This window comes from Rhinatrema bivittatum, chromosome 3 (assembly GCF_901001135.1).
Source record: "Rhinatrema bivittatum chromosome 3, aRhiBiv1.1, whole genome shotgun sequence".
NCBI lineage: Eukaryota > Metazoa > Chordata > Amphibia > Gymnophiona > Rhinatrematidae > Rhinatrema > Rhinatrema bivittatum.
The window spans coordinates 236,270,066-236,297,326 of NC_042617.1; the positions used below are offsets into that span (position 1 = coordinate 236,270,066).

A 27,261-nucleotide genomic window follows, 5' to 3' on the forward strand; every position below is an offset into this window, starting at 1 on the left:
CCCCCTGCTGGAAGGTCTTCGTCCTACAGCCCGCCATTTTCCTTTCTTGCAGGCGGCTCAGCAACTCATTGATTTGGAATGGGCAGCACCGGCGGCCTCATTTCAAGGGGGCCGGGCCCTGAAAGGCATGTACCCATTGGCACCGGCTCTCCAGGACCTGCTGGCCTGCCCTCAGGTGGACGCCTTGATTAGCGCTGTGGTCAAGCGCACTACCATTCCTGTGGAAGGGAGTACGGCCCTCAGGGAGCCCCATGACAGGCGGATGGACGCCATTCTGAAGCAAAATTTTGAGGTGGCAGCTCTTTCTTTGAGGATTGCGGCCTGTTGCACGGTGGTCACTCGTGCCTGCTTGTCTCAGGTCCGGAACAACGCTCCGGCGGCTGACATGGAGCCCGCTCTTTCCTTCCTCACCGATGCCGCATCGGATTTGGTTCGAACCACGGCTAAGGGGATCTCGTCTTCCGTGGCCCCCAGGAGACACCTATGGATCCAGCCATGGTCCACTGATGCACCTTCGAAGTCTCGCCTCACCAAATTGCCTTTTCAGGGCTTGTTTCTGTTTGGCAGTGACCTTGATAAGCTAGTCGCTACCTGGGGTGCCTCTCCTGTGCCTCGCCTACCAGAAGACCGGTCCAGGAGGGGACAGCGCTCCGTTCCACGGCCCTCCAGGGGCAGGAGTTCACAGCGATTTGTTCCATATAGAGGGCGCTATCAGACGCCGCGTCCTCCGGCCAGGAATCAGTCCTTTCGGTCCAGGCTGCGCACACGGGGGACCGGGCCGGGCGTGGGTCCCGGTCGCATCCCACAATGAGAATTTGCCGATTCATCTGGGGGACGAAGCCATAGGGGGCAGGTTGACCCTCTTCCACCTCAGATGGGTCGAGATCACGTCGGACCAGTGGGTCCTCACAGTTATCCGAGAGGGGTATTATCTGGACTTTCATCATCTTCCTCCGGACAAGTTTGTGGAGTCTTCATGTTCCCCGCTCAAGAAGGCAGCATTGGAGGCCACCCTGACGAGGCTTCTGACCTTGAACGCCATCCTCCCAGTGCCTGCCTGGGAAGTGAATTCTGGACACTGTTCCATTTATTTCATAGTACCCAAGAAAGGGGGGCACTTTTCGGCCTGTTCTGGACCTCAAATCCCTCAATCGGTACTTAAGGGTACCGCGGTTTCGCATGGAAACTCTGCGCTCCGTCAAAGCCGCAGTCCAGCCCGGAGAGTTCCTCATGGCATTAGACCTGTCCGAAGCCTATCTTCATATTCCGATACATCCAGATCATCAGCGCTACCTACGCTTCAAGGTTCTGGACCGCCACTTCCAGTTTCGAGCTCTCCCCTTCGGGTTGGCCACCTCCCCAAGGACATTCACCAAGGTGATCGTAGTTGTGGCGGCGGCACTCAGGCGGGAAGGGATCTTGGTCCATCCCTACCTAGACGACTGGTTGATCAGGGCGAAATCCCGAGTGGAGAGCCTGCGGACGACCGACAGGGTGATCGCCCTTCTGGAAAGCTTGGGCTGGGTCATCAACCTCAGCAAGAGCTGCCTACAGCCTTCCCAGTCCATAGAGTATCTGGGGGTACAGTTCGACACTCGGGCGGACACGGTCAGTCTTACGACCAGGAGACAGTTGAAACTTCGGCAGCGTATCCAGTATCTGTTGGGAACCAGTCGGCCATTAGCTTGGGATTATCTGCAGGTTCTGGGTCTCATGGCATCCACCCTGGACGTGGTGCCTTGGGCACGGGCCCATATGAGACCACTTCAGCATTCCCTGCTCTCTCGCTGGAGCCCCCATCACCAAGCCTATTCCACGCACCTCCCTCTACCGGTCCGTGTTCGGACCCGGCTGCGGTGGTGGTTGCGGTCCGACCACCTGAGCAGGGGGTCGAGGATGTCCGCGCCCACGTGGATCTTGCTCACCACGGATGCCAACCTAAGCGGCTGGGGAGCACATTGCGAAGAACTCACCGCGCAAGGGCGCTGGAACAGGGAGGAGTCCACATGGAACATCAATCGCCTGGAAGCCCGGGCAGTCAGACTGGCCTGCCTTCGTTTCGCTCCACGGCTGCGGCACAGAGCTGTCAGAGTGATGTCCGACAACGCCACGACGGTGGCCTACATCAACCGTCAGGGCGGAACCAGAAGCCGACAGGTATCTCTAGAAATCGCCCCACTAATGGTTTGGGCAAAGGCGAATCTGCGGGACATCTCTGCCGTCCACATTGCCGGGAAGGACAATACCACAGCAGACTTCCTCAGCAGAGAAAGCCTGAATCCAGGCGAGTGGCAGCTGTCCCCCACAGCTTTCCAGATGATTGTCGATCACTGGGGGATTCCGGACATGGATTTACTGGCAGACAAGTCCAATGCTCAGGTACCCAGCTACTTCAGCCGCAGACGCGACCCGTGCTCGCACGGCATCGATGCTCTGGTCCAGCCGTGGCCTCCGGGGACTCTCCTATATGCCTTTCCCCCGTGGCCTCTACTGGGTGCCCTCATCCACAGGATTCGGTCACACCAGGGCCTAGTTCTTCTGGTGGCCCCGGACTGGCCAAGAAGACCCTGGTACGCGGACCTCAGACGCCTACTGGCAGGGGAGCCTCTCCCCCTGCCTCCTCTCCGGGACCTTCTACGTCAAGGTCCCATTCTGCACGAGGATCCGGCTCAGTTCTCTCTTACGGTCTGGCCATTGAGAGGGCTCGACTGAAGAAAAAGGGTTACTCGGGGCCTGTGATTAATACACTCCTCCGGGCTCGCAAGTTTTCCACATCCCTCACCTACGTACGGATCTGGAGAATTTTTGAAGCATGGTGCGACTCTCTTGGCACCAGTCCACATGCCGCCACTATTCCTATTGTGTTGGATTTCCTGCAGGATGGGCTTCAGAAGGGTCTCTCCCTCAGCTCCATCAAGGTTCAGGTAGCGGCACTATCGTGCTATGGGCTCAGGAGAGGTGGCAAGACCATCGCCAAGCACCCTGATGTTTCTCGTTTCCTGCAAGGCGTCAAGCATATTCGTCCGCCACTAAAGTGGCCTGTACCCTTATGGAACCTTAATCTGGTTCTGGATTTCCTCGCGGGATCTACCTTCCGACCCCTTCGGGGCTTGTCTCTACGGTCTCTAACCCTGAAGTTGGTATTCTTGCTGGCCGTATGCTCCGCACGCCGCATCTCTGAACTACAAGCACTGTCCTGCCGTGATCCCTTTCTACGTATCACTTCGGAGTCTATCCATCTTCGGACGGTTCCCTCCTTTCTCCCTAAAGTGGTTTCAGAATTTCATCTTAACCAAACCATATCCTTGCCTACCACGGTAGGTTTGAAGAAATCTGAAGAAGGCCGTTTATTACGCCATCTCGACATCGGCAGATTGCTGCCCAGGTATCTGACAATGACTCAAGACCTGCGGAAGACAGACCATCTGTTCGTCCTACACAGCGGGAAGAAGCAAGGTGAAGCGGCCTCTCGGCCCACCATTGCCCGCTGGATTAAAGACGTTGTCAGAGCCGCCTACGTGGAGGCTGGGAAGGCTCCGCCTCTACAGGTTAAGGCTCATTCTACCAGAGCCCAAGCGGCGTCTTGGGCTGAATCCCGGATGCTGTCACCGGCGGACATCTGTAAAGCGGCGACATGGTCCTCCCTCCATACCTTTTCTCGGTTCTACCGTCTGGATGTCCAGGCCAGGGAGGACTCGGCTTTTGCGAGGGCGGTACTACATGGTCCTCAGGCAGCCTCCCGCCCAGGCGGGGTGTAAAGCTTTGGTACATCCCATTTGTCCTGAGTCCATCTGGCTACACGCCAGGAAATGTTGAGATTACTTACCTGGTAATCTTGTTTTCCTTAGTGTAGACAGATGGACTTAGCATCCCGCCCAGCTGCCTGTGTACATGGGTTTTCACCGATCCCAGGTAAGCCTTTGACATTTGTTTTCCTAAGAGCGTACACTCTGCCAATGTCCACGCCTTCCGGTTGGGAAGGCTGGCGGACTCCAGCCACTGTCAATCGGTCAGGGGAGGCCTGTTTTCACTTTTTTCTTTACTTTTCACTGAGCGTCAGGACACACATCCATAACAGCTTTTGCAAGGAAGATTACTGAACAGCTGCGCTTCCTGTGGGGATATATACACGCCCCCGTGCTGACGTCAGATCCGTCTCCAACTGCTAGCACGCGGATACTATCCCATTTGTCCTGAGTCCATCTGTCTACACTAAGGAAAACAAGATTACCAGGTAAGTAATCTCAACATTAGAGACATGGTGGAAAGAGGATGACCAATGGGATAGTGCTATACCATGGTACAAATTATATTGCAATAACACTAACCACATCCCCTGGCAACAAATTCCAGAGTAATTGTGTGGACAAAGGTAAACTGGTAGTTGTGGTATATTTGGATTTCCAGAAGGCATTCGACAGTCCCGCATGAGAGGCTTCTAAGAAAACGAAAAAGTTGTGGGATAGGAGGCGATTCCTTTTGTGGATTGCAAGTTGGTTAAAAGAAAGCAAACAGTAGGATTAAATGGTCAGTTTTCACTGTGGAAAAAACAAACAGTGGGGTGCCTCAGGAATCTGTACTTGGACCAGTGCTTTTTAATATATTTATAAATGATCTGGAAAGGGGTACAACGAGTGAGGTGATCAAATTTGCGGATGACACAAAATTATTCAGAGTAGTTAAATTTCAAGCGGATTGTGAAGAATTGCAGAAGGACCTTGTGATACTGGAAGATTGGGCTACCAAATGGCAGATGCAATTTAACGTGGACAACTGCAAAGTGATGCATATAGGGAAAAATTACCCTTGCTGTAGTTACACAATGCTAGGTTCTATCTTAGGAGTTACCACCCAGGAAAGAGATCTAGGTGTCATAGTGGATAATGCATTGAAATCGTTGGCTCAGTGTGCTGTGGCGATCAAAAAAGCAAACAGAATGTTAGGAATTATTAAGAAGGAAATGGAAAATAAAATGGAGGATGTCATAATGCCTCTGTATTGCTCCATGGTGAGACTGCACCCTGAATACTGTGTGCAATTCTGGTCACTGCATCTCAAAAATGATATAGCTGCACTGGAGAAAGTGCAGAGAAGGGCGACCAAAATAAGGGGCATGGAACAGCTGCCCTATGAGGAAAAGCTAAAGAAGTTAGGACTGTTCAATTTGGAGAAGAGACGATTGGGGGGGGGGGGGGGGGATATGATAGAAGTCTACAAAATCATGAAAGGATGTGAACAAGTTAATGTAAATCGGTTATTTACTCTCTTAGATAATAGAATGACCAGGGGGAACTCCATGAAGTTAGCAAGTAGCTCATTTAAAACAAATCGAAGACAATTCTTTTTCCCTCAGCATATAGTTAAACTCTGGAATTCATTGCCAGGGGATGTTGTTTCAGCAGTTAGTGTTACTGGGTTTAAAAAAGGTTTTGATATGTTCCTAGAGGTTAAATCCATAGACTGCTGTGACGGTTTTTATAAAGCAATAGTAGTTTGTGCTCTATCTAATTTATCTATCTTATCTAGTACTTTAGTTCTTTAGCATGATATGTAACACATAGTTCCTCGTATTTAACATATAGTTATTTTACTATTCCTTGCCTCATATAGTTGTCACTGTTACATGTAAGGGCACTGCCTAAATGTAAAGGGCTCTGCCTAAATGTTCCTAGTTATATGTAAACATATACGATGTGCAAACGGCTATCGGTATAGAAGAAATTCTAAATAAATAAATCTAGTGTTTGGGTACTTGCCAGGTACATGTGACTTGGATTGACCACTGTTGGAAACAGGATACTGGGCTTGATAGACCCTTGGCATTATGGCATTCTTATGTTCTTATGAATTTTCAGGCCTCATGAAAGGTGATCTCCTTGCTGCAGGAACTAGGTGAAGTTGGCCAAGAGACAATCTGCAGCCATCCCAGACACTGGAGTATCCAGGTGTTTGTTTTCGACATGAAGCAAGACAGGTTTCCCTGTCTGGGGTCCGCATTCAGAATTGATGGTGTGAGTGAGACTATTGACAGAAGCAATACGCCTGGCGGTGTGGTCTTATCTACAGGTGCGCGGGTTGATGGCAGCCACCTGAGAGGAGGTTCCAAGGGCAAGGTGCATTTACATCCTCTTTGGTGTACACTGCTAATGCATCGAAACAAAGAAACATAGAAATGATGGCAGAAAAAGGCCAATAGGCCCGTCCAGTCTGCCCAGCAAGCTTTCACACTTATTTTCTCATACTTATCTCTTACTCCGACCGTTGAGTTCAAGGCCCTTATTGGTAGCTTTTTGATTCTAATTTCATTCCACCCCTGCAATTGATGCAGAGAGCAGTGTTGGAGCTGTATCAAAGAGAAGTATAAGGCTTATGTTTGAGGGTAGTAACTGTCGTATCAAGCAAGTTATCCCGATGTCTGTATGCTCATACCACTCAGATCAATGCATTGTTAGATGTTGGCTGGATATAAATCCTATTTCTTCATCCCCCCTGCCTTTGAAGCAGTGAGCTGCGCTGGATATGCATTCAAAGTGAAGTATCAGGCTTAATTTGTTAGGGGTAGTAACCACCACAATAAGCAAGCTACTCCCACGCTTATTTGTTTACCCAGATTGTGCAATTCAGTCTTTGTCTGAATATAAATCCTCTTTTATTCATTCCCCCTGCCATTGAAGCAGTAAGCTGCACTGGATATGCTTTCCAAGGGAAGTAGCAGGCTTAATTAGTTCAGGGTAGTAACTGCCGCAGCAAGCAATCTACTCCCATGCTTATTTGTTTACCCAGACTGTGCATTTCAGTCCTTGTTGATTGTTGTCTGAATGTAAATCCTCTTATCTTCATTCCCCCTGCCGTTGAAGCATTAAAGTCCACAATCTCAGAACTCCTTGATATGATTTCAGATACCAGTGGAGATCAACTTCTGCCTGCAGTGTTGGTTGCAAGCAGATCATCTAATGAGGTGCATTCCGCTATGAACACCGAGCTGGCTTCTGTGCACAACGAATATGAGCCTCCAGGGTTGGGAGGCTCACTGTCAGGAATTGAAAGCGCAGGGACCCTACAGTACAGAGGGAGCACCTCTTCAGTATCAATCGGCTGGAAGCCCATGCTGTTTAGTTGACATGCTTGCAATTCAGCAGTTGCAGGGGCGAATGGTCCAAATGTCATACGATGCGACGGCAGTGGCTTACATCGATTGACAGGGAGGAACCAAGAGCAGCCAGTAAGTATCACACGAAATAGCCCAGTTCATGGAATAGGTGAAAGTATATCTTCAAGGGATCTCAACCATGCACATTGCTGGAAAAGACAATGAAAGAGCTGTCTTTTTCAGCAGACAGAGTTTGATCCAGGATAAACGGAATGGTACAACAAAGTGCTCTAGCTCATAGAGGGCTACTGGGACCTCCCGTTTCTAGGCTTCCTGGTGACTTCACGCAATGCAAAGGTTCCTCACTTCTTCAGTTCCAGTTTTTGGGCATTAATGCCCGGGAGTGGCCAGAAGACAAGCTTCTATATGCTTTTTCCCCTTGGCCCATGTTTGGCAGAATGATTCAAGATTCACCCAGGGTTGGTACTTCTGGTGGTGCCAGATTGACCCAGGAGGCTGTTGTATGCAGATCTAAAAAGGCTTCTCATGGAATATCCTTTTTGATTACTGGTCTGCAGAGATCTGCAATGGCAGAAGCTTATTCTTCTCAAATTTGCGATTTGATTTTTGTCTTACAATGTTTCACTTGAGAAGGCTTATTTGCTGAAGTGTGAGTTTTCCACTTTCTTCAAGCACGACAGTTATTCACTTCCTTAGCCTGTGTTCACATTTGGCAAATGTATTAGGCTTGGTGTGAGGAATGAGGGGTTTATCCTCATTTGGTTAAAATCCCGCTCGGTTTTGTTTTTAGCAGGGTGGGTTGTGTAAGGATTTGGCCCTTAATTTCTTGAAGGTACAGGTGGCGACTGGTCTGTTCCGAGGTCACGTGAATGATAAACTCTTGTCAGCCCTTCCAGTTGTGGCCGGCCTTGAAAGCTATGAAGCATCTTTGTTCCCCCTTGTTGTTGCTGGTGCTCTTGTGGAGTCTTAATCTGGTTCTAGAATCCTGGCATGTCCCATCTTTTGACCACTGCATAGCCTCTTCCTGAGGTTACTTACTAGAGGACAATGTTTTGTGTGTAGAGTTTCTGAACTGCAGACTCTCTTGCTGGGAACTGTCTTGCGGGGGTCTCCGGGAGCGATCCAGATGCGAACATTTCTGGCTTTTTGGCCAAAGGTGGTCTTGGATTTTCAATAGAATCAATCAATCTGGGTAGGGAGAAACAAGTGAATGAATATCACCTGTTAGAGATCTTGGTTGTCAAGCAGCATATCTTGAGGTATTGGAGGTTTCTAAACCATTCAGGAAGATGGGACCGACTGTTTATGCTCCACGGTGGAAGTAAACAGGGTGAGCTGGAGTCAGGGGCTATGATAGCCTGCTGATTAAGAAGGTTATCATGGGCGCATATGTGGATGCTGAGCAGCCGTTTAGTCAGGTTAGCACTCATTCCACTAGGGCTCAGGCAGTGTCATGGGCAGAGATTTGATGATTGTCTTCCGTTGAGATTTGCCAAGCTGCGATATGTTTTTTTTCTTATACAACTTCCAGGTATTATTGCCTGGGTGTGCAAGTCCTGGGGGATGCAGCCGTCACATGTGCAGTGTTGATTTGACTGTGGGCAGCCTCCTGCCCTGATTGAGAGTAGCTTTGGTACATCCCACTGTTCCCTGTACGTACCAGGATCAGTCCAGACAGCTGGGTTATGCTTCCCCTCCAGCAGATGGAGTCAGAGAGAAAACTGAAAGCACCCCCTAGATATACTAGTGTGCCACCTGCGATCCCTCAGTATATTCTCCGACTCCAGCAGATTGAGAGGCATAACCCTGCGGTCCTGCCCTGGTCAGTGTGTTCGTACTGGGGGAAAAGAAAAACTAGACGTTTTATTAGGGGGACAGATCATTTGGTTTTCTTCTCTCTGTCCTGTCTGTGGTGTGTTTGGTTGTGCGCAGCGCGGTTTGGGCTCAGTGTGGGGCAGGCACATAGGGACCTACCCTATGAACGTTCCCGGACTAGACGGTCCTTGAGGCTGGGGGAGAGCTTACCGGTGGGCCGGTCACCCTCCCCCCCCAATTCCAGGGGTCCCAACCCTGAAGGGGGTTTAAAAAAAAAAAAAAGGAACTTTTGATTTTAGACACTACAGCCCTGTTGGTAACAGGCAGTGGGCTTGTTCCTTACACCCCGGCCTGCCAGAGCCTCTGCGGACCCCGGAGAGGGTGGCTTAGTCACCCGGCGCACTGGGCTGGTGAGGGGTTAGCACTCACTTCGGTTTTGGCGCCTTTTTTCTTCAGGGCTCCATTTTCTGCCCGTGATGCCGCGATCTTCGGCCTGTGTGGCCTGTGCGGGAGCGGGGGCGCGACTCTCCAGGGAGGGCCTCTGTCCCCGATGTCTCCCCGGGGACGAGGGACCCTCCTGGGGGCCGAGCGCTGCCCGCAGCGATCTTTCCCTGCCTCCTTCGCCGCAGCATCGCGGCGCTGCTAGCAGCCGCTCTTCGGCCCCTCCTCCATCGGGGAGGAGTGTGGCGGCCATCTTGGCCACGCGGCAGGCAGACTCGGAGGCATCGGAGGAGGAAACCTTTCCTCCCCCCTCCCCGGGCGAGCGAAATCTGCGGTCCCCGGCCGATTCGGGAAGCCCCCGCCCCCCTCCTCCTTCAGGGGCTTTTGCCAGGAATTTAAAACGATCGGTGCCTTTTTCTTCCGATTTTGTGCTCCTGATGCACAAGGCGTTCTTACAGGCTGAATCTGGTTGGGAAGCAGAAGTCCCTTCTCCCCCCAAGATCCCTAAACCTTCCTTGCCCCAGGGGAATCCGTTGGGCGTGGGGTCCTCCGGGGCCAGTGTCTCCCGCCCGCGGGGGGGGGCGGCTGAGAGCGCAGGGGACGCGGAACCGGTTCTGAGTCCCCAGGAGCCTTCGGATTTGCTGGCAGCGGACGAACAGCTGTCCGTGGAGGGGGATGACCCCCAGGTGCTGCGCTTATTTGGCAAAGAGGAGTTAAGCTCTCTTGTCCTCCATGTCTTGCAAGAGCTTGAGCTGACGGCGCCCCCTCAGGACGCTGATACTTCTACGGGGGATATCGCCATGGCGGGGATTCGGGCTCCTCCTCAGACCTTCCCATTCCATCACAAGGTGTTACAGATCGTTTCCAAGGAGTGGGAGCTGCCAGAGTCTTCTCTGAGGGTCACTCGAGCTATGGAAAAGCTATATCCCTTGCCTAAGGATGCCTTGGAACTCCTAAAGACACCGGCGGTGGATTCGGCTGTCACGGCGGTGGTTAAACATACGACTATCCCTGTTACGGGTGGGATAGCCTTGAAAGATCTCCAGGACCGTAAGCTGGAGATCTTACTGAAGCGTATTTTTGAGGTGGCGGCCCTAGGTGTCCGGGCAGCAGCGTGCAGCAGCCTCGTGCAGAGGGCCAACCTGCGATGGGTCCAGCAGTTGCTGACCACGCAGGAGCTTCCTCCGGGTGAGGCTGAGCAGGCAAATTGTGTGGAGGCTGCGGTCGCTTATACCGCGGATGCTTTATATGATTTGTTGCGTACTTCGGCTCGCATCATGTCATCGGCTGTTTCGGCTCGGAGGTTGCTCTGGCTCCGTCGTTGGTCGGCGGATGCCACCTCTAAGGCAAGATTAGGCTCCTTTCCCTTTAAGGGCAAGTTGCTTTTTGGAGAGGAGCTGGATCAGCTTATTAAGGACCTGGGCGACAACAAGGTATATAAGTTGCCGGAGGATAAGCCGCGTCAATCACGGGCGTTTGGGAATGCTAGGGCTCGTTTTCGGGGTCAACGGCGTTTCCGTGCGGGACGAGGTGGTACCTTTCCCCAGAGACAGCAGGCCACGAGAACCCAGCCCTGGTCTCCTTCCTTTCGGGGCAGGAGGCCTCAACGTGGAGGCTCCTCACAAAGTTTCGCTGCCATTAAGCCCGCGCAATGAAGGTGCGCAGGCCCATTCCTCCGTTCCCGTTATCGGAGGTCGGCTGTCCCGGTTTTGGGAGGAATGGGTCAAAATAACTTCGGATCAATGGGTCCTCGACGTGGTCCGGTACGGCTACGAGTTGGATTTTGCACGTCCCCTCCGGGATCTCTTTCTGGTGTCGCCGTGCGGTCCGATAGAAAAGAGGCTGGCTATAGCTCAAACGCTCGATCACCTACAGGCTCTGGGGGCGGTGATCCCGGTCCCACCGGGCCAGCTTCGGACGGGTCGGTATTCCATTTATTTTCTGGTTCCCAAAAAGGAGGGTACCTTCCGACCGATCCTGGATCTCAAAGGCGTGAACAAGGCCTTGCGAGTGCCTCGCTTTCGGATGTAGACTCTACGGTCTGTTATTGCGGCCGTCCACAAGGGAGAATATTTGGCTTCTTTGGACTTGACGGAGGCTTATCTCCACATTGGTATCCGAGAGCGGCATCAAAGGTTCCTACGCTTCATGGTGCTAGGGTCCCACTATCAGTTTTGTGCCCTTCCTTTCGGTCTGGCCACCGCGCTGCGAGTGTTCACCAAGGTGCTCGTCGTGGTCACGGCTTCTCTTCGTCGGCAGGGAGTACTCGTGCACCCTTACCTCGACGATTGGCTCATCCGGGCAAAGTCGCATGCGGCTTGCAAACGGGCAGTTTCCCTGGTAGTGCGTCAACTTCAGTCGTTGGGTTGGGTAGTCAACTTCGCGAAGAGCAGACTCGAGCCGACCCAACAACTGGAGTTTTTGGGCGCGCGATTCGATACCTTGGTGGGCAAGGTTTTTCTTCCTCATCAGCGCATGCTCAATCTCATGACACTGGTACGGCGCCTGCTGGCTCTCACGACTCCCACGGTGCGGGATCATTTACAGCTCATTGGGCATATGGTATCTACTATGGAGATGGTGCAATGGGCTTTTGCGCATATGCGGCCCTTACAGAGATCTCTGCTATCTCGTTGGGATCCCAGATCAGAGGATTTTGGTCTGGAGCTCCCTCTACTGGAGGAGGCCCGATCCAGTCTCGCCTGGTGGCTCAATTCGGACAACCTGCTCCAAGGAGTGACCCTGGAACCCCCATCTTGGATGGTGGTGACAACGGATGCCAGTCTTTCCGGCTGGGGGGCGGTCTGCCAATCCCGAGCTGTTCAGGGCACCTGGACGGCGCGCCAGTCCACTTGGTCCATCAACCGCTTGGAAACCAGGGCGGTACGTCTGGCCTTGAGTCGCCTACTTCCCATGGTAAGCGGCCGGTCGGTACGGATTCTGTCGGACAACGCGACCACAGTGGCGTACATAAATCGACAAGGAGGCACGAAAAGTCGTGCGGTGGCGACAGAGGCCGCGTTGTTGATGGCCTGGGCGGAACGCCACGTGTCGCGGCTAGCGGCCTCCCACATTGCGGGCGTGGACAACGTTCAGGCAGACTACCTCAGTCGACGACGTCTGGATCCCGGAGAATGGGAGCTTTCCCCGGAGGCGATGGGTCTCATCACTCGGCGGTGGGGGACTCCGCGCTTGGATCTCATGGCGACTCGGATAAATGCGAAGGCGGCGCGTTTCTTCAGTCGAAGAAGAGAGCACGCGTCGGAGGGGGTGGATGTGCTGGTACTTCCGTGTCCCCGTCGCATTCTTCTGTACGTGTTTCCACCGTGGCCCCTGGTGGGGAAGGTGTTCCGACGCATAGAGTCCCATCAAGGTCCGGTAATTCTCGTGGCTCCAGAGTGGCCGCGTCGGCCGTGGTTCGCGGATCTCGTCAACCTGGCGGTGGACGGCCCTCTACGGTTAGGTCATTTTCCCAATCTCCTGCGTCAGGGTCCGGTAGTTTTCGAACTGGCGGATCGCTTTTGTCTGGCGGCTTGGCTTATGAGCGGAAGCAGTTGAGGAAGAGAGGTTATTCGGATGCGGTGGTGTCTACCCTGCTTCGAGCGCGTCGGTCTTCTACTACACTCGCTTATGCTAGGGTTTGGAAGGTTTTCCATGATTGGTGCGCTGGTTTGGGTATTGCGCCTAAGCGTTCGACCATTCCTCAGATCCTCATGTTCTTACAGGGGGGCCTGTCGAAGGGTTTGGCGTATAATTCGCTTCGCGTTCAGGTGGCGGCTCTGGGATGCTTGAGAGGTCAGCTGGAAGGGTCCTCCCTTGCGTGTCACCCAGATGTCGCTCGGTTCTTGCGAGGAGTTAGGAACTTGCATCCTCCTCTTAGGCTTCCCTGTCCTTCCTGGAACTTGAATTTGGTACTCCGTGGTTTGTGTGCGGCTCCGTTTGAGCCTATTCATTCGGCTTCGTTGAAGGATCTGACCCTCAAGGCGGTTTTTCTTGTGGCTATCTCCTCGGCTCGGAGGGTGTCGGAGCTTCAGGCTCTTTCTTGCAGAGAACCGTTCTTGCGTATTTCTGATTCGGGAGTTTCCTTACGGACCGTGCCGTCCTTTCTTCCTAAGGTGGTCTCGGCGTTTCATGTCAACCAGACGGTTGAGCTACCCTCCTTTTCGGCGGAGGACTTGCGGTCTCCCCAAGGTAAGGACTTGCGGCGCCTGGACGTCCGGCGAATTCTCCTGCGCTATTTGGAGGTTACTAATGATTTTCGAAAGTCGGATCATCTCTTCGTGTTGTGGAATGGGCCCAAGAAGGGTCTTCAGGCGTCTAAGGCTACAATTGCCCGATGGTTGAAGGGGGCCATTGCATCCACCTACATTAGCTGCGGTAAGCCTGTTCCGGATGGGCTTAAGGCTCATTCGTTGCGTGCTCAGGCGACTTCGTGGGCTGAGAATCGTTTGGTCTCTTCCCAGGAGATATGTAGGGCGGCCACTTGGAAATCTTGGCATACGTTTGCCAGGCACTATCGCCTGGATGTCAGGGGTCCGTCCTCACAGTCGTTTGGTAGCAGCGTGATTCGAGCGGGACTCTCAGGGTCCCACCCCAGTTGAGGCGGCTTGGGTACATCCCAGCTGTCTGGACTGATCCTGGTACGTACAGGGGAAGGAAAATTAGGTTCTTACCTTTGCTAATTTTCGTTCCTGTAGTACCATGGATCAGTCCAGACGCCCGCCCACGGTGTTCTGGGAGTCCGCTCGTGTTCTTATATTTCCAGGTGGTTTTCCACACCAAGGATGAAGTGTTTGTTCTTCACTGTATGGTTGTCAGTGTTTTCTGTAGATGTTACAACCTGCTGTTCTGTTTGTTTGTCTGTGTTCATGGAGGTTACTATTTGATCTGACCTCGAGTTTGCACTACAATCCGTTCGATTATGGAAATTTATTGGGGGTGGCATTTGCGATGGTTAGTTTTTGTACTTCTGCTTTGATATCGCATATACTGAGGGATCGCAGGTGGCACACTAGTATATCTAGGGGGTGCTTTCAGTTTTCTCTCTGACTCCATCTGCTGGAGGGGAGGCATAACCCAGCTGTCTGGACTGATCCATGGTACTACAGGAACGAAAATTAGCAAAGGTAAGAACCTAATTTTCCTGTGTGCGTTAACCTGTCTCAATGCTAAAAATGGAGAATTTCGTACTTACCTGATAACCAGTCTTCATTAAATAAAAGGAAGTTAATCAACCTTCCTGCCCTTGGCTGCCAGATGATGGTACTGTTGTCCTCCTGAGTGGCTGCATCTCTGGGAATTACTGGTAAATGTCAGATCCAGTCCCTAGATTAATGATATTACTCTACTTGTCTGACCTCTGTTTTCCTGTTAACTGAGTGTTTTGATGGTTGTCTTAATGCTAATGATCATGTATTCTTTAGTTGTCCACACTTGGCTTTTGCAGATAATACTGGCGGGCTGATGGTGATACAGGGATATATATATAACGTGATGTCAGCTTTGCTCCATCTCCATCTGCTGGTAGAGGTACACAACCCACTGGTGTGGATTAACTTTTTTTTTTTTTTTTTTTTTTAAAGAAAAGGAAATTATCAGGTAAGCAATAATGTCTCTATATTGATGCTATTGAGTACAATTACGAAACAAGTAGGTTTTCCACGCTAATATTTTTGATTGTTTTTTTCAAGGCATCAAAATGAAAGTTTCCAGAGGGATTGTACAGAGAGAAGAGATGGTAAGACCTTTGTGGAACCCAGGTGGTAATTTTTTGTTTATGTGCGCATATTGTACATTATACCTTATTTTTTTTGCCATTTTGTATCTTTACTATCAATTGACCATTGCTGAAATGTAATCTGCCTTTGTGTGGTGGTGATGTGTCTTCAGGTTTGACAAGTAAGGTAATGTTTCATGAGTCATACAAAACATCATCATCTACTTTGGTTAGTCTGTGCTTAATTAATTTGGATTTATATAGTACTTTTTATATAGCAAGAATCCAAGCATGCTTTATGGTGTAATAATTTATAAATGCACATAGAGATTCTTGTGGGGCTGATAGCGTCACAACAGTTTTCTGGTGCGAAAACTCTTGATGTGAAAATGGGAGAAGGAACAGTGTTGTTAATTCCCAATTAGTCACTAAATTGAGGTACAGTGATAGTGACTTTCCCAAGGCCTGCTTGAACAACTGTGCTTTGGCTTTTTTCAGAAGTGAGGTAGGGCATTTGAGGCTTAGAAGTACTGGTAACTTGTTCCAAATTTCTGGCACATAACAGCTGAAAGTACAAAGTCTTGTAGAAGTCAGTCTGATAGAACCAGAGAAGGACAGCAAAGAAGTGCCAACTAGGAGGATCAGTATACTCTAGGAGTGTAGAAAGAAAGAAGTTGAGAGCTTCAGCAGATCTAATTTGAAGGCGAAGCAGAGTTTCTTCCCTTGCTTTACACAAAAATTGTTTGATTACTTTCTACATATATCCAAATCAGGTCTTAAGACCAACTCAGTAAGCATTCACCTTAGTGCATTTGATGCATTTCACCATCTTTGGTTCATGCAGAGCCTGCTTCATTTGAAGCCTCCCATCAGGCCTCCAGCCATATCTTTGGAACTCAGCATGATTTTATCCCAGCTGATGAAAGCTCCCTTTGAGCCACTGTGCTCCTGTGACCTGAAGTACCTTACCTGGAAGGTCATTTTTATTGGTGGTCAGTGAGCTAAAGGCTCCAGTAACTTTAACCAGCTTATTTCAAATTTCATCATGATAGGTGTTGCATCCGTCAGTCTTAGACGGCTTCGCCCTGCCTACCTCTCTCTACTTGCGGCTCCTCCTGCTCACCTTAGACTGATGGCCGCCGCGGTGTCTGCTTGCCGACCTCTCCAGTGTCCCCAGACCAGTTTTGGTGCTGCCTCCCACCGTTCTTCAAGGTACCTCTAGGGCGTGTGCGTGCACGCCACCCTCATCTTTATTTCCACGTTGGTGCGATCCTCAGGGTATATCTGCCTACTACATTTGCTAGCTCGTTGAGTTAGCAACAGGATTCGTACGGATGGGATTCGCTCTCCGTTCCTAAGCTACTCTGCCACTCCAGGTCTAACTGGAACTCTTACTACCCTGCGGGGTCACTAACGGGGTACCCGCTCCTCAGGGGCCTCTCTGCTTCTTTCAGGTGCTATCAGGAAACCGGTACTCGCTCCTCGAGGGCCCATATTCCCTGTGTCGCTGCCTGCTACTTCTACCTTCTACTTGGAAGAACTAACTACAGTCATCTGTGAGTACAGAAACATCTCTCTACAGTACAGCTTCACCGGAATCAGGTACTCGCTCTTCGAGGGCCTGTCTTCTGCTCTGGTGCCAGAGCTCTTGTATAGTGGAATCTCTGCTACTGCTAATGAGTACAACGCTACTGAGTCTCTCTTCTCTAAGGGATCAGGTACTCGCTCCTCGAGGGACTCTTTCCACTACAGCACTGCTTACAGAGGATCCGCTTCCAACATTCTGTGAGAAACCTGCCCAGCCGGGCTCTACAACCACTACTCACTACTGCCACATCTGGTGGTTCCATATACTGTTTAATAAAAGATTCAAATCTGTGTTTATCTGTCCGGAGTTTAGCCTGACACTGTGGTCCCTTATGGGACTGCCCCCCGTGGGCATGGTCAGCTGCCACAGTGTCCAAGGATCCACTCAAACACCAATAACCATAACAATAGGGTGATTCTTTGTACCCATCCAAGTTCTTGCCTAAGATAGTGCAAGAATTTCATCTTAAATAAATCGTCATTCCAACATTTTTTCCCAAGCCTCATGTCCACGAAGATGAACAATTGCTGCACAATTTAGACTGCAAGAGAACCTTATCCTTCTACTTGGAGTGGACTGAAGCCCATAGAAAGTCCACCCAACCTTTTTTGTTTCTTTTGACACTAACAACCTAGGGATTAACATTGTCAAATAGGCATTTTCTAATTGTCTAACAGATTGCATTTCCTTCTGTTATGTCCAGATGGTCCTGAATCTCGTGGACTATGTTAAGGTTCATTGTGCCTGAGCCATGGCAACATTGGTGTCTTACCTAATAGTGGAGTTTTCTCCACATATTCACATTGTATTTCTGTTTGTACAGGGAATCCCGATGGGACAGTAGGTTTGGCCAGTCTATCCTATAGAGTTTATTTGAGGTGTAGAATCCATCTCCATTCTGTCCATCACCTCCACTGTTTATGTTCCAGGCTGCCTTTCATAGGAGAAATTATAAAATGGAAAAATGTTTGTTACCAACAAAATTATTACGCTGTGCCTGTGGTACTTGTTTCCCCTTTTTTCGTACGGGGCAGTCTTTAGCTAGGAACTCCCCACTGTGAGCGTTGCCATCCTGCTTGTACTTGGAAAAGTCATAAGTAGCATGTTCTGCGAGGATGGCAGGATTTCTGCTGGGACAAGAAGAATGGTAGTCCTCATAAATGGGTGACATCGAATGGAGCCCAGCATGGAAGACTTGTGTCAAAGTTCCACAAACTTGAGCATGCCAAGTATGCCCTAATCCACATGTCTACGTGAGGTCCCTCTACAGTCTCTTTTTTTTTTTTTGTGGAGCTTTCGCCTCGTGACAGAGTGAGCTCATGGTTTTTCTCTTGAAATTGCCTTGAAAACTTTTTTCACCGTTCTGTTCGGGGTTTTGTATTTAAATTCATTGATTGCGGGTCCCTCTCGGTTCCCTCTAGTTTTCCCAGTCAGGTTTTTCGTGGTTCAGTAAGTCTCTTTGCTTCCATTCACCCCTTATGGAGGCGGTGCCTCGAAGTCCACCGGCGTCGATTGCCAGCTGTCACCATCTTTTGTTTTTCCCTTTTGTTTTGTTCCTCATGGCCTTGTCCGGTTTCTTTCTGTGCCCCGTTTCCAAGGACCATGTCCATCATGGACCCCCACTGGGTTTGTGTCCTCTGCCTGAGAGCATTGCACGACGTCCACGGTTGCAGCATGTGCACTCAGATGATCTCCAAGGGATATTGCGCTCGGCTTGACAAGATGAAGAATATCTTTGGGACAAGGAATTCCGATGCCTTGACATAGGCATTGGCAGCATCGGCGCCGATAGACCTGGGAGCTGCACCGATGGACAAAGAGTCCTCGGCATTGGCAGCACCATCGGATCCATTAACAACGTTGGCGAATAGGGGTGCTGGGGCCAGCCCCTGTTGGTCTCTTCCAAGTCGAGGATGTCTGTTTCTTCATCATCTACCTCTGCACCGGGGAAAGACCAAGCTGAGCACTAAGAGAAGCCAAGAAAGCATCTGCACCGGTCACCCTTGATGCATGGTGCCAGGCCCGGGAAGGTGCTGGCTCCTGCCGTGGTGCCCCCACAGCAAGGAGTGCCCATCCTCCATCCATGTTGGGGGTTTACGATGGTCTCCACCGGACATGGTGCCAGTCGCCAATCCACCTCAGGGTTCTGAGGAAGATTTGACCACCCCTCCTGCCTCCCAGTTGGTTTTTGGCATTGGCAACTTTCGAGAAGGAGCTGAAGCGTCTGGTCTAGATGGGCGGTCTAGCGGGCCTTGCAGGGCATTGGACTGGCGGTACAGATGATGCCAGTGCCGGCACTCGCCCTGTTGGAGCTGCTGCTGGAACAGCTGATCGTGCTTGTCAGTGTGTACTGACCCAGTTGGCACTGGTTCCTGGGAGGCCATTGATGCCCAGCGGGGCACCGATGCTTCCCCTGACTGATACAGTGCTTGTTGCTGGTTCCTCCAAGTAGAAAGCTCCATCGAAGCTGATAGACGTCGAGGCCTGCAGTCCCCTGTCCAGTTTTGTTGGGGCCAGCACTGGTGCTACCGTTGCCCATGCCTTTGGATGAGGCCGAGCACCCAGGGCCCTATCCCCTGTTACCGACGTGGACTTAGCTACCAGGAGAGATTCAGCTGAGAGGCTAGCGATGCTGAAGCCGAGCATGGCGGTGAAGGCATTAGCCCTATCCCCCTGCTGCCGGGGATATACTCTGTACTCGGCAGGATGGGCTGAGCTCATGTATCAGTCAGGGGAAGCATCTGTGCCCCGCTGGGCATCAATGGCCTCCCAGGAACCAGTGCCAACTGGGTCAGTACACACTGACAAGCACGTTCAGCTGTTCCAGCAGCAGCTCCAACAGGGCGAGTGCCGGCACTGGCACCATCTGTACCGCCAGTCCAATGCCCTGCAAGGCCCGCTAGACCGCCATCTAGACCAGACGCTTCAGCTCCTTCTCGAAAGTTGCCAATACCAAAAACCAACTGGGAGGCAGGAGGGGTGGTCAAATCTTCCTCAGAACCCTGAGGTGGATTGGCGACTAGCTCCATGTCCGGTGGAGACCATCGTAAACCCCCAACAAAAAGGTGGGTTTTTAGATGGAATTTAAACAAGGTGAGAGAGGGAGTGTGATAAATCAGCTTAAGAAGTTTATTCCAAGCCATGGGCAGCCAGGTGGAAGGCACGGAGTCGGGAATTGGCAGTAGAGAAGAAGGGCATAGAGAGATGTGACTTGTGTGAGCAGAGTGCACGAGGAGGTGTGTAGAGAGAGAGGAAAGGTAGTGAAGAGCTGCAGAGTGAAGGCACTTGTTAGATGAGTAAGAAAAGCTTGAACTGTATGTAGGAACAGATAGAGAAGCAATGCAGTGACTTCAAAAGAGCGGATATATGAGTGTAGCAACTTTGGCAAAAGATAAGTTGCACAGCTGAATTTAGGTTAGATCGTAGTGGAGAGAGATGGCTCACTGGAAGACCTATGAGGACCAGGTTGCAATAGTCTAAGCAGGAGGAGATGAGAGACCTGAACCAGATTCTTTCTCTAAGTCTCCGCTTTCTTTTCTGTCTGTGCCAAGGCTGAGTTGGCTCTAAGCTTTCTCTGATGTAGGTAGTATTACCATGCTGCAGACACAGCCTTTTAATCTTCCAGGTCTTTCATGCCTTCTGACTGTGGTCATGGCTGCAGTTCCTATCTCCACTGCTGGTTCAGAGGCCTGCTGCTGATTTTGGGCACTGTTACGAAGGGTTATGCTGTGGTTAAAGCCCTACTGCTGTGTGTTCTTGGGGCACTGAACCTTTTTGGCAGAAAGATTTTGAGCAGGAGCTGGCAGAGACTTGTTATTGACTACTTTGTTTTTAAATTAGAGATCCAGGTATGATCCGGGAAATTACAGACCTGTGAGTCTTATGTCTGTGCCAGGCAAAATGGTAGAAACTATCATAAAGAGAAGAAAATTATTCCTTACCTGCTAATTTTCGTTCCTGTAGTACCACAGATCAGTCCAGACGGTGGGTTATGTCCCCCGTCCAGCAGATGGAGTCAGACAAATGTCTGAGGGTTCTACCCTATAAGACAGCATACCCACTATCCCTCTTCAGTAAATAGACTATCAAAGCCATAAAGAGAGAGAAAGAGGAGGGATCAAGCAAAACATGTGCATATAACCTTAAACTGTAACTTGAACCAATTGCAAACTTGCAAAAAGAACTGTAAAATAGCGCCAAAGGCGAAAAGAGAGCCATAGATACACAGAGAGGCAAAGACAAGGAAATCGAGCAGTAAAACCCCCAAATGTAAATCTCCACGATACAGAGGGAGGGCATCTGGACTGATCCGTGGTACTATAGGAACGAAAATTAGCAGGTAAGGAATAAATTTCTTTTCCTTGTACGTACCTGGATCAGTCCCTACTGAGGGTGGGCCCTAGATAGCCCTGCTCACATGACCCTGTCGCCAAAAGAACCAAAAGTCGATGACTAGACATCCAGGCGATAGCCGAGCATATGTATGCAAGCACTTCCAGGTGGCCGCTCTACATATTTCCTGAGAAGAGACGGAATGACTCTTTGCCAGGATGCCGCTTGGGAGTGGAGAGAGTGGGCTCTGACGCCCATCAGTGGTTGCTTCCCTGCGCTAATATACGCGGCCACAATAGCTGCCTTCAGCCAGTGAGCAATTGTCGTCTTAGAAGACTTGGACCTCTTCTTGAGGCCTGACCAAAGAACAAATAGGTGGTCCGCGAGACGGAACTCATTGGTGACCTCCAGGTAACAAATCAGGCAGCACTTGGCATCGAGCTTGCGGAGATCTCGAGAGTCAACAGATGAAAAGGAAGGAAGCTCCACTGTCTGATTCAGGTGAAAGGCAGAGACCACCTTGGGCAGGAACGAGGGCACTGTGCGCAAGGTAACCCCTGAGTCGGTGAATCGTAGATACGGTTCCCTGCAGGACAGCGCCTGCAGCTCGGAGACTTGGCAGGCCGAACAAATGGCCTCGAGGAAAACAGTCTTAAGAGTGAGGTCCTTGAGAGTAGAGGCTCGAAGGGGGGGGAGGTACACCCAGGATCTGGAGTACCAAGTTGAGGCTCCAAGGGGGGCAAGGAGCTTGGCGTGGTGGTTTCAAATGCTTTACTCCCTTGAGGAACTGGATGACATCCGGGTGAGACGAGAGCGGAATTTCCTTCCCTCGGCGAAGCAAGGCCCCTAGGGCAGCCACCTGTACCCGCAGAGAATTGTAGGCTAGACCCTTCTCCAACCCTGCTTGCAGGATTGAGAAAATCTGAGATACGGAAACGTGCCTCAGCTGTGTTGAGTGGTCCGTGCACCATGACTCAAAAACCTTCCACACCCGGGCATAGGCGACGGAGGTGGACGTCTTCAACGCTTGGAGGAGGGTCAAGATCACGGCCTCCGGATAACCACGGCGTCTCAGTCTGCGCCTCTCAAAAGCCAAGCCGCAAGACAGAAGCGAGCTGCCTCATCGAAAAATATTGGTCCTTGGCGGAGGAAGTGCGGAAGATGACAGAGGTGTAGGGGTCCATCCTCCGCCAGGTTGAGTAGGTCCACAAACCATGGCCAGTGAGGCCACTCTGGAGCCACCAGAATTACGGTGCCCTGGTGGCCCTCTATCCTTCGTAGGACCTTGCCCACTAGGTGCCACGGTGGAAACGCGTAGAGGAGAAGATGACAGGGCCACGGCAGTACTAGTGCATCAACACCCTCCGCGCCGCATTCTCTTCTGCAGCTGAAGAAGCGAGGAGCCTTCGCGTTGTGGGCAGTCACCATGAGATCCAAGTGGGGAATCCCTCAACATCGTACTAGTAGGTGCATCGCCTCCTCGGATAGCTCCCACTCTCCGGGATCGAGATGTTGCTGGCTTAGGAAGTCCGCCTGAATGTTGTCCACTCCTGCGATGTGTGAGTCTGCCAACCGAGCCAGGTGGAGTTCTGCCCACTTCATGAGCTTGTCCGTTTCCAGCAAGACGTGCCGACTTCTCGTGCCTCCCTGGCGATTTATGTACGCCACCGTGGTCGCGTTGTCCACGAGTATCCTGACCGCCTGATGGCGAGCGAGGGGAAGAAAATTCTTCAGCGCTAATCGGACCGCTCTGGTCTCCAAGCGGTTGAATGGCCACTGTGCTTGAGCTTTCGTCCACCTTCCCTGCAGGGACCTCGTCTGGCAGACCGCTCCCCAACCGGAGAGGCTGGCATCTGTGGTGACTATTATCCATTCTGGAATGTCCAAGGGCATTCTCTGAGCCAAGTGGAGAGGGTCCAGCCACCAGAGAAAGCTGTCCCCGACGGACCGTGGAATCGGGAGGATGGCCTGGAAGTCTCGCAACACTGGCTTCCAGCGGGAGAGCAATGCCCTCTGCAGCGGACACACATGCGCGAAGGCCCAGGGCACCAGATCGATAGTGGATGCCATGGATCCCAGAACCTGTAGATAATCCCAAGCTGTGGGCAAAGAGAGACTAGAGAAACGTTTGGGCCCAATCCGGCTGCAGGAACACCTTGCCCTCCGCTGTGTTGAATCGCACGCCCAGGAAGTCCAACAACTGGGAAGGAGTAATACTGCTCTTGGCGTAGTTGATGATCCACCCGAGGGATTGGAGGAGTTGTACCACTCTGACCGCCCGATGACCCTGGCTCAAGGTTTTCACGCGAATGAGCCTGTCGTCCAGGTAGGGTTGAACAAAGATTCCCTCCCGACTGAGGGCGGCCGCCACCACCACCATGACCTTTGTAAAGACCAAAAGGGAGGGCCTGGAATTGACAATGTTGTCCTAAGATCTTTAATCGGAGGAATCGTTGATGCGCCTTGAGAATTGGGATGTGCGGGTACACCTCCGTAAGGTCCAGCGAGGCCAGGAACTCTCCTCGATGGACTGCCGCAATCACAGAGCACAGGGTCTCCATACTGAAGTGTGGGACCTTGAGGGACTTGTTTACAGATTTGAGATCCAGTATTGGGTGGAAAGTGCCTTCCTTCTTGGGTACCTCGAAGTAGATGGAATAATGGCCCCGGCCCACTTCTGAGGGAGCCACTGGAGCAATTTCCCCCAGCACGAGGAGTCTGTCTAGTGTCTGGCATACTATGATCTGCTTTTGGAGTGACCCACAGGGAGAAAAGAGGAACCTGTCTCTTAGGGGCCGAGCAAAATCCAATGTGTAGCCTTGTTTTAGGATATCTAGGACCCACTGATCCGACGTGATCCGGACCCTCTCCTCGTAGAAGAGAGAAATTCGGCCCCCTATCCTGGGGATTGCGAAGTGGGTCGGCCTGGCATCATTGAGGAGGTTTGGAGGACGTCCCGTGGGCCAACCTGTCCTTGGCAGGTCTGCGACCTCGAAAGGGACGGGTCCAGGAATGCGAGTGGGACGAGGGTGTCCGGGAAGTCAGTTGTGTCGTGGTGCGGAAACGGCGTTGATTGCGAAATCAACTTCTGGAGGAACTGAAAGATCTCGTAGATCGCGGCCGATCTTCCGGAAGCCTTTGCACCCCATTTTCTCCGAGAGACTTGATGATCTGATCCAGATCTTCTCCAAAGAGAAACTTGCCCTTAAAGGGGAGAGATCCCAGGCGAGTCTTGGAGGAGGAGTCTGCAGACCAGTTCTGGAGCCAAAGCAGGCGTCGGGCTGAGGTCCAGTGGCTGGGACATCCTGGTTAAATATGCGTTATGCATCAATAGTACAAAATCTGGGGGGAAAGCCGGTGGGCCCGGTGGGGGTCTGGTTGAGGCATCCCCTGACTGAAGCGACGGATCCAGAGGCGGTACCAGTGTCAGGAACGGTGGCAGAACAGAAAATGGGGCCTCAAGGAGGCTTTTCCCGCCGCTAACAAGTCAAATACAACCAGACTGTGAGTCCCGGCAGGGAAGGGGGCGTGGCGAGGCGTGACGTCACTTCCTGGAGGAACCGGGACCCTGCCCTTAAAACTCGGCGTACAGCTGCGCGCAGCTGACGCCGGCGCGCGGCTTTGGCTGGGGAATCTATCCTAGTGCTGGAGAAGAAATTGCCTAATTGAAGATTTTTCTTCTTTCTTCCCTCTCATACTATTCAGCTCCCACAGAGAGATCCAATTGTACCATTAGGAAGAAGTCGGTAAGCAGAACTCCTTTTTTCTTGAACATAAATTTATTTCCTTCCAACTATGCCACATACGAAAAGAAAAGGGAAGGTGAGGGAGGGAACCTCGACCCCACTTCAACCTTCCCCAGTACAAACCAAGATTAAGGAGTTCTACCCTGCGGTCGCAGTAGCCCCAGGTGCGTCGGCTGGGTTGCAGGAACAGGAGCATACTCTGCAACCCTTCGATGAGACATCTTTGAGCCCGGGGGCTCCTGAAACCCCCCCACCCCCAGACCATTATAGTGCAGCTGAAACTACAGACCCTCTGAGACCAAAGATGTCACAGGAGAGGAATGCGATCGAGGGAGCTTCAGCTGGTTCTATATTTGGTCAACTTCAAGGCGAGGACATTCTGAGCGCCTTGAAAGAAGTTAATATCGGGACAGTTAGTGGTCTTGGGAAAACTTCACCAAGAACCACAGGAGGGGAATCTGTAACAGACAAGGGGAATTCAGGGGAAATTTTTCATAAGTCTCCGTTTAAAATACCCGAGATTACTTTATTACAGAAACCTGAAATTGTAACTCTGGACGTACTGTGGAATGCTGTTTCGGTATTCGAGAAAACAATTATTTCTTTAACACAAGCTTTCCAAAATTTCCAGGAACAATCTTCTATAGTAAATCCAGTAGTTTTATCTAACTCTATCAAAGTTCAAGAATTAGACTCTCAGATAGTTAAGATTAAAGAAGTTCAGGCAAAATTGATTCAGGGAGATACTAGAACAGAAAAAAGGATAGAAAATCTGGAAAACAATCTCAGATATAAAAATCTGAGAATGGTAAATTTCCCTAAATGCAAACTTATATCCCCTAAAGAACAATTAAATAGATATATGAGAGAGGTGTTATCATTTCCCTCTACAAGTATCCCTAATACTACTAAAGTATATTTCATATCTGATACATTAAAAAGACAAGAAGGGGAAGGTATATCTATAAGAGACAATAATCTTATTAGGGGCAACGTAGGGACACTGTCACCCATAGAAGACCTATCGGGGTTTTTAGAAACCTCACAAGAGGATCAGATAGAGTCAAGAGGTGTTTTGTTTGTCTCATTTGTAACATCTAGTGAAAGAGTTAATGTCCTGAGGAGTTTCCTAAAGAATAGAGAGAAATTGTATTTGGGAGAAAAAATATGGGTGTATCCAGATGTAGTTAGATCAACACAGATGCGCAGGAAAAAATTTTTGAGTTTATGTTCTAGAGCGCGTGCTCTTGGAGCACAAATCCTGATCAAGTTTCCTTGTAAATGTGTTATGACGTTTGAGAATGAACGTTATGTTTTTTTTGAACCGGAGAACTTAGAAAAGTTCCTGATCTCCAAAGAAATAACAGCTTGAGTTCTGTTAGTTTCAGGTAATATAAATTAGTTCGACCACTTCCTAGTAATTATAAATAACTGTTATTGATGTTATTGCTCCTTAATTACTTAATTAGATCTCTCTGATTTCATGGTAATAATAAGGTAGTAGCATAAGAGAAAGTTCTGATAAATGTTATTATTTTATTTGTAAGTAATGGTATGTATGCTATACCTTATGGTAAGGAATTGAATCCTTATTTGTAATGCTTTAAAAAAAATTAATAAAGAGTAAATTAAAAAAAAAAAAAGAAAATGGGGCCTCTTCCTCCGAGGAGCCGGAGTTCGACGGGACCTGATTCAAAATGGCCGCCGTTCCTGCACGCAGCGGGATCGGGGCCTGCTGCTGTCCACTGGGGCGATCCTGACCGCGTGATCCAGAGATATCCGGCGGCTGCAAGCTGCCCTCCCCACCGGGGAGGCAGCTTGTGCAAACTCCCTCCCGGGAGAGCCGGGACCCGGGCGTGCCACACACAGTGCATGCCGACGCTCTCGGCATGTCGAAGGGGGGGAGGGAAGCGTGGGAAATCAAACTCCGGCAGCGCCGCAAACTTCTGCTCCGGACCCAGCCAACCGCTCAAAGTATCTCACCGACCCAAGTCCTCACGATACCCGCCGAGGAATGTGACCTCCCTGTGGGCGGCGGCCCCGGGGAATGCGGCAGAGGGGGGAGGGGAGAGATTGAAACCTTCAACATACACACCAGCAGCTCGGCACGATGGAGAAATAAATCTGAAAAGAAGAAATTACAGGCACTTAACCCGGCTGAGGTAGAAAGCAGGAACACAGCCAGAGGGAAAGAAAGGAAACCAGGTCTGTCAGCAAGTGCACAGTGGAGAGCCAGAATTCACTGAAGAGGGATAGTGGGTATGCTGTCTTATAGGGTAGTACCCTCAGAAGTTTCTTGTCTGACTCCATCTGCTGGACGGGGGGGGGGGGCATAACCCACCATCTGGACTGATCCGGGTACGTACAGGGAACAAAATTTACTGAACATATAGATAGGCATAGTTTAATGAGACAAAGCAAACATGGATTTAGCCAAGGGAAGTCTTGCTTCACCAATCTGCTACAGTTTTTAAGAGTATAAATAAACATGGTTAAAGGTGAACCAGTTGAT

The 27,261-nt window shown here is 50.7% G+C and overlaps 1 protein-coding gene across 3 annotated transcripts in view; it reads left to right on the forward strand.

Moving 5' to 3' along the window:
* The window catches only part of BUB1 (BUB1 mitotic checkpoint serine/threonine kinase), a 403,183-nt gene that overhangs the window by 151,831 nt on the left and 224,091 nt on the right, over nt 1-27,261 (forward strand). For all 3 annotated transcript variants that reach the window (XM_029594322.1, XM_029594320.1, XM_029594321.1), the window contains one exon: nt 15,058-15,104. In XM_029594322.1, the coding sequence (XP_029450182.1) occupies nt 15,058-15,104 (47 nt within the window). The remainder of the gene's footprint in view (nt 1-15,057; nt 15,105-27,261) is intronic.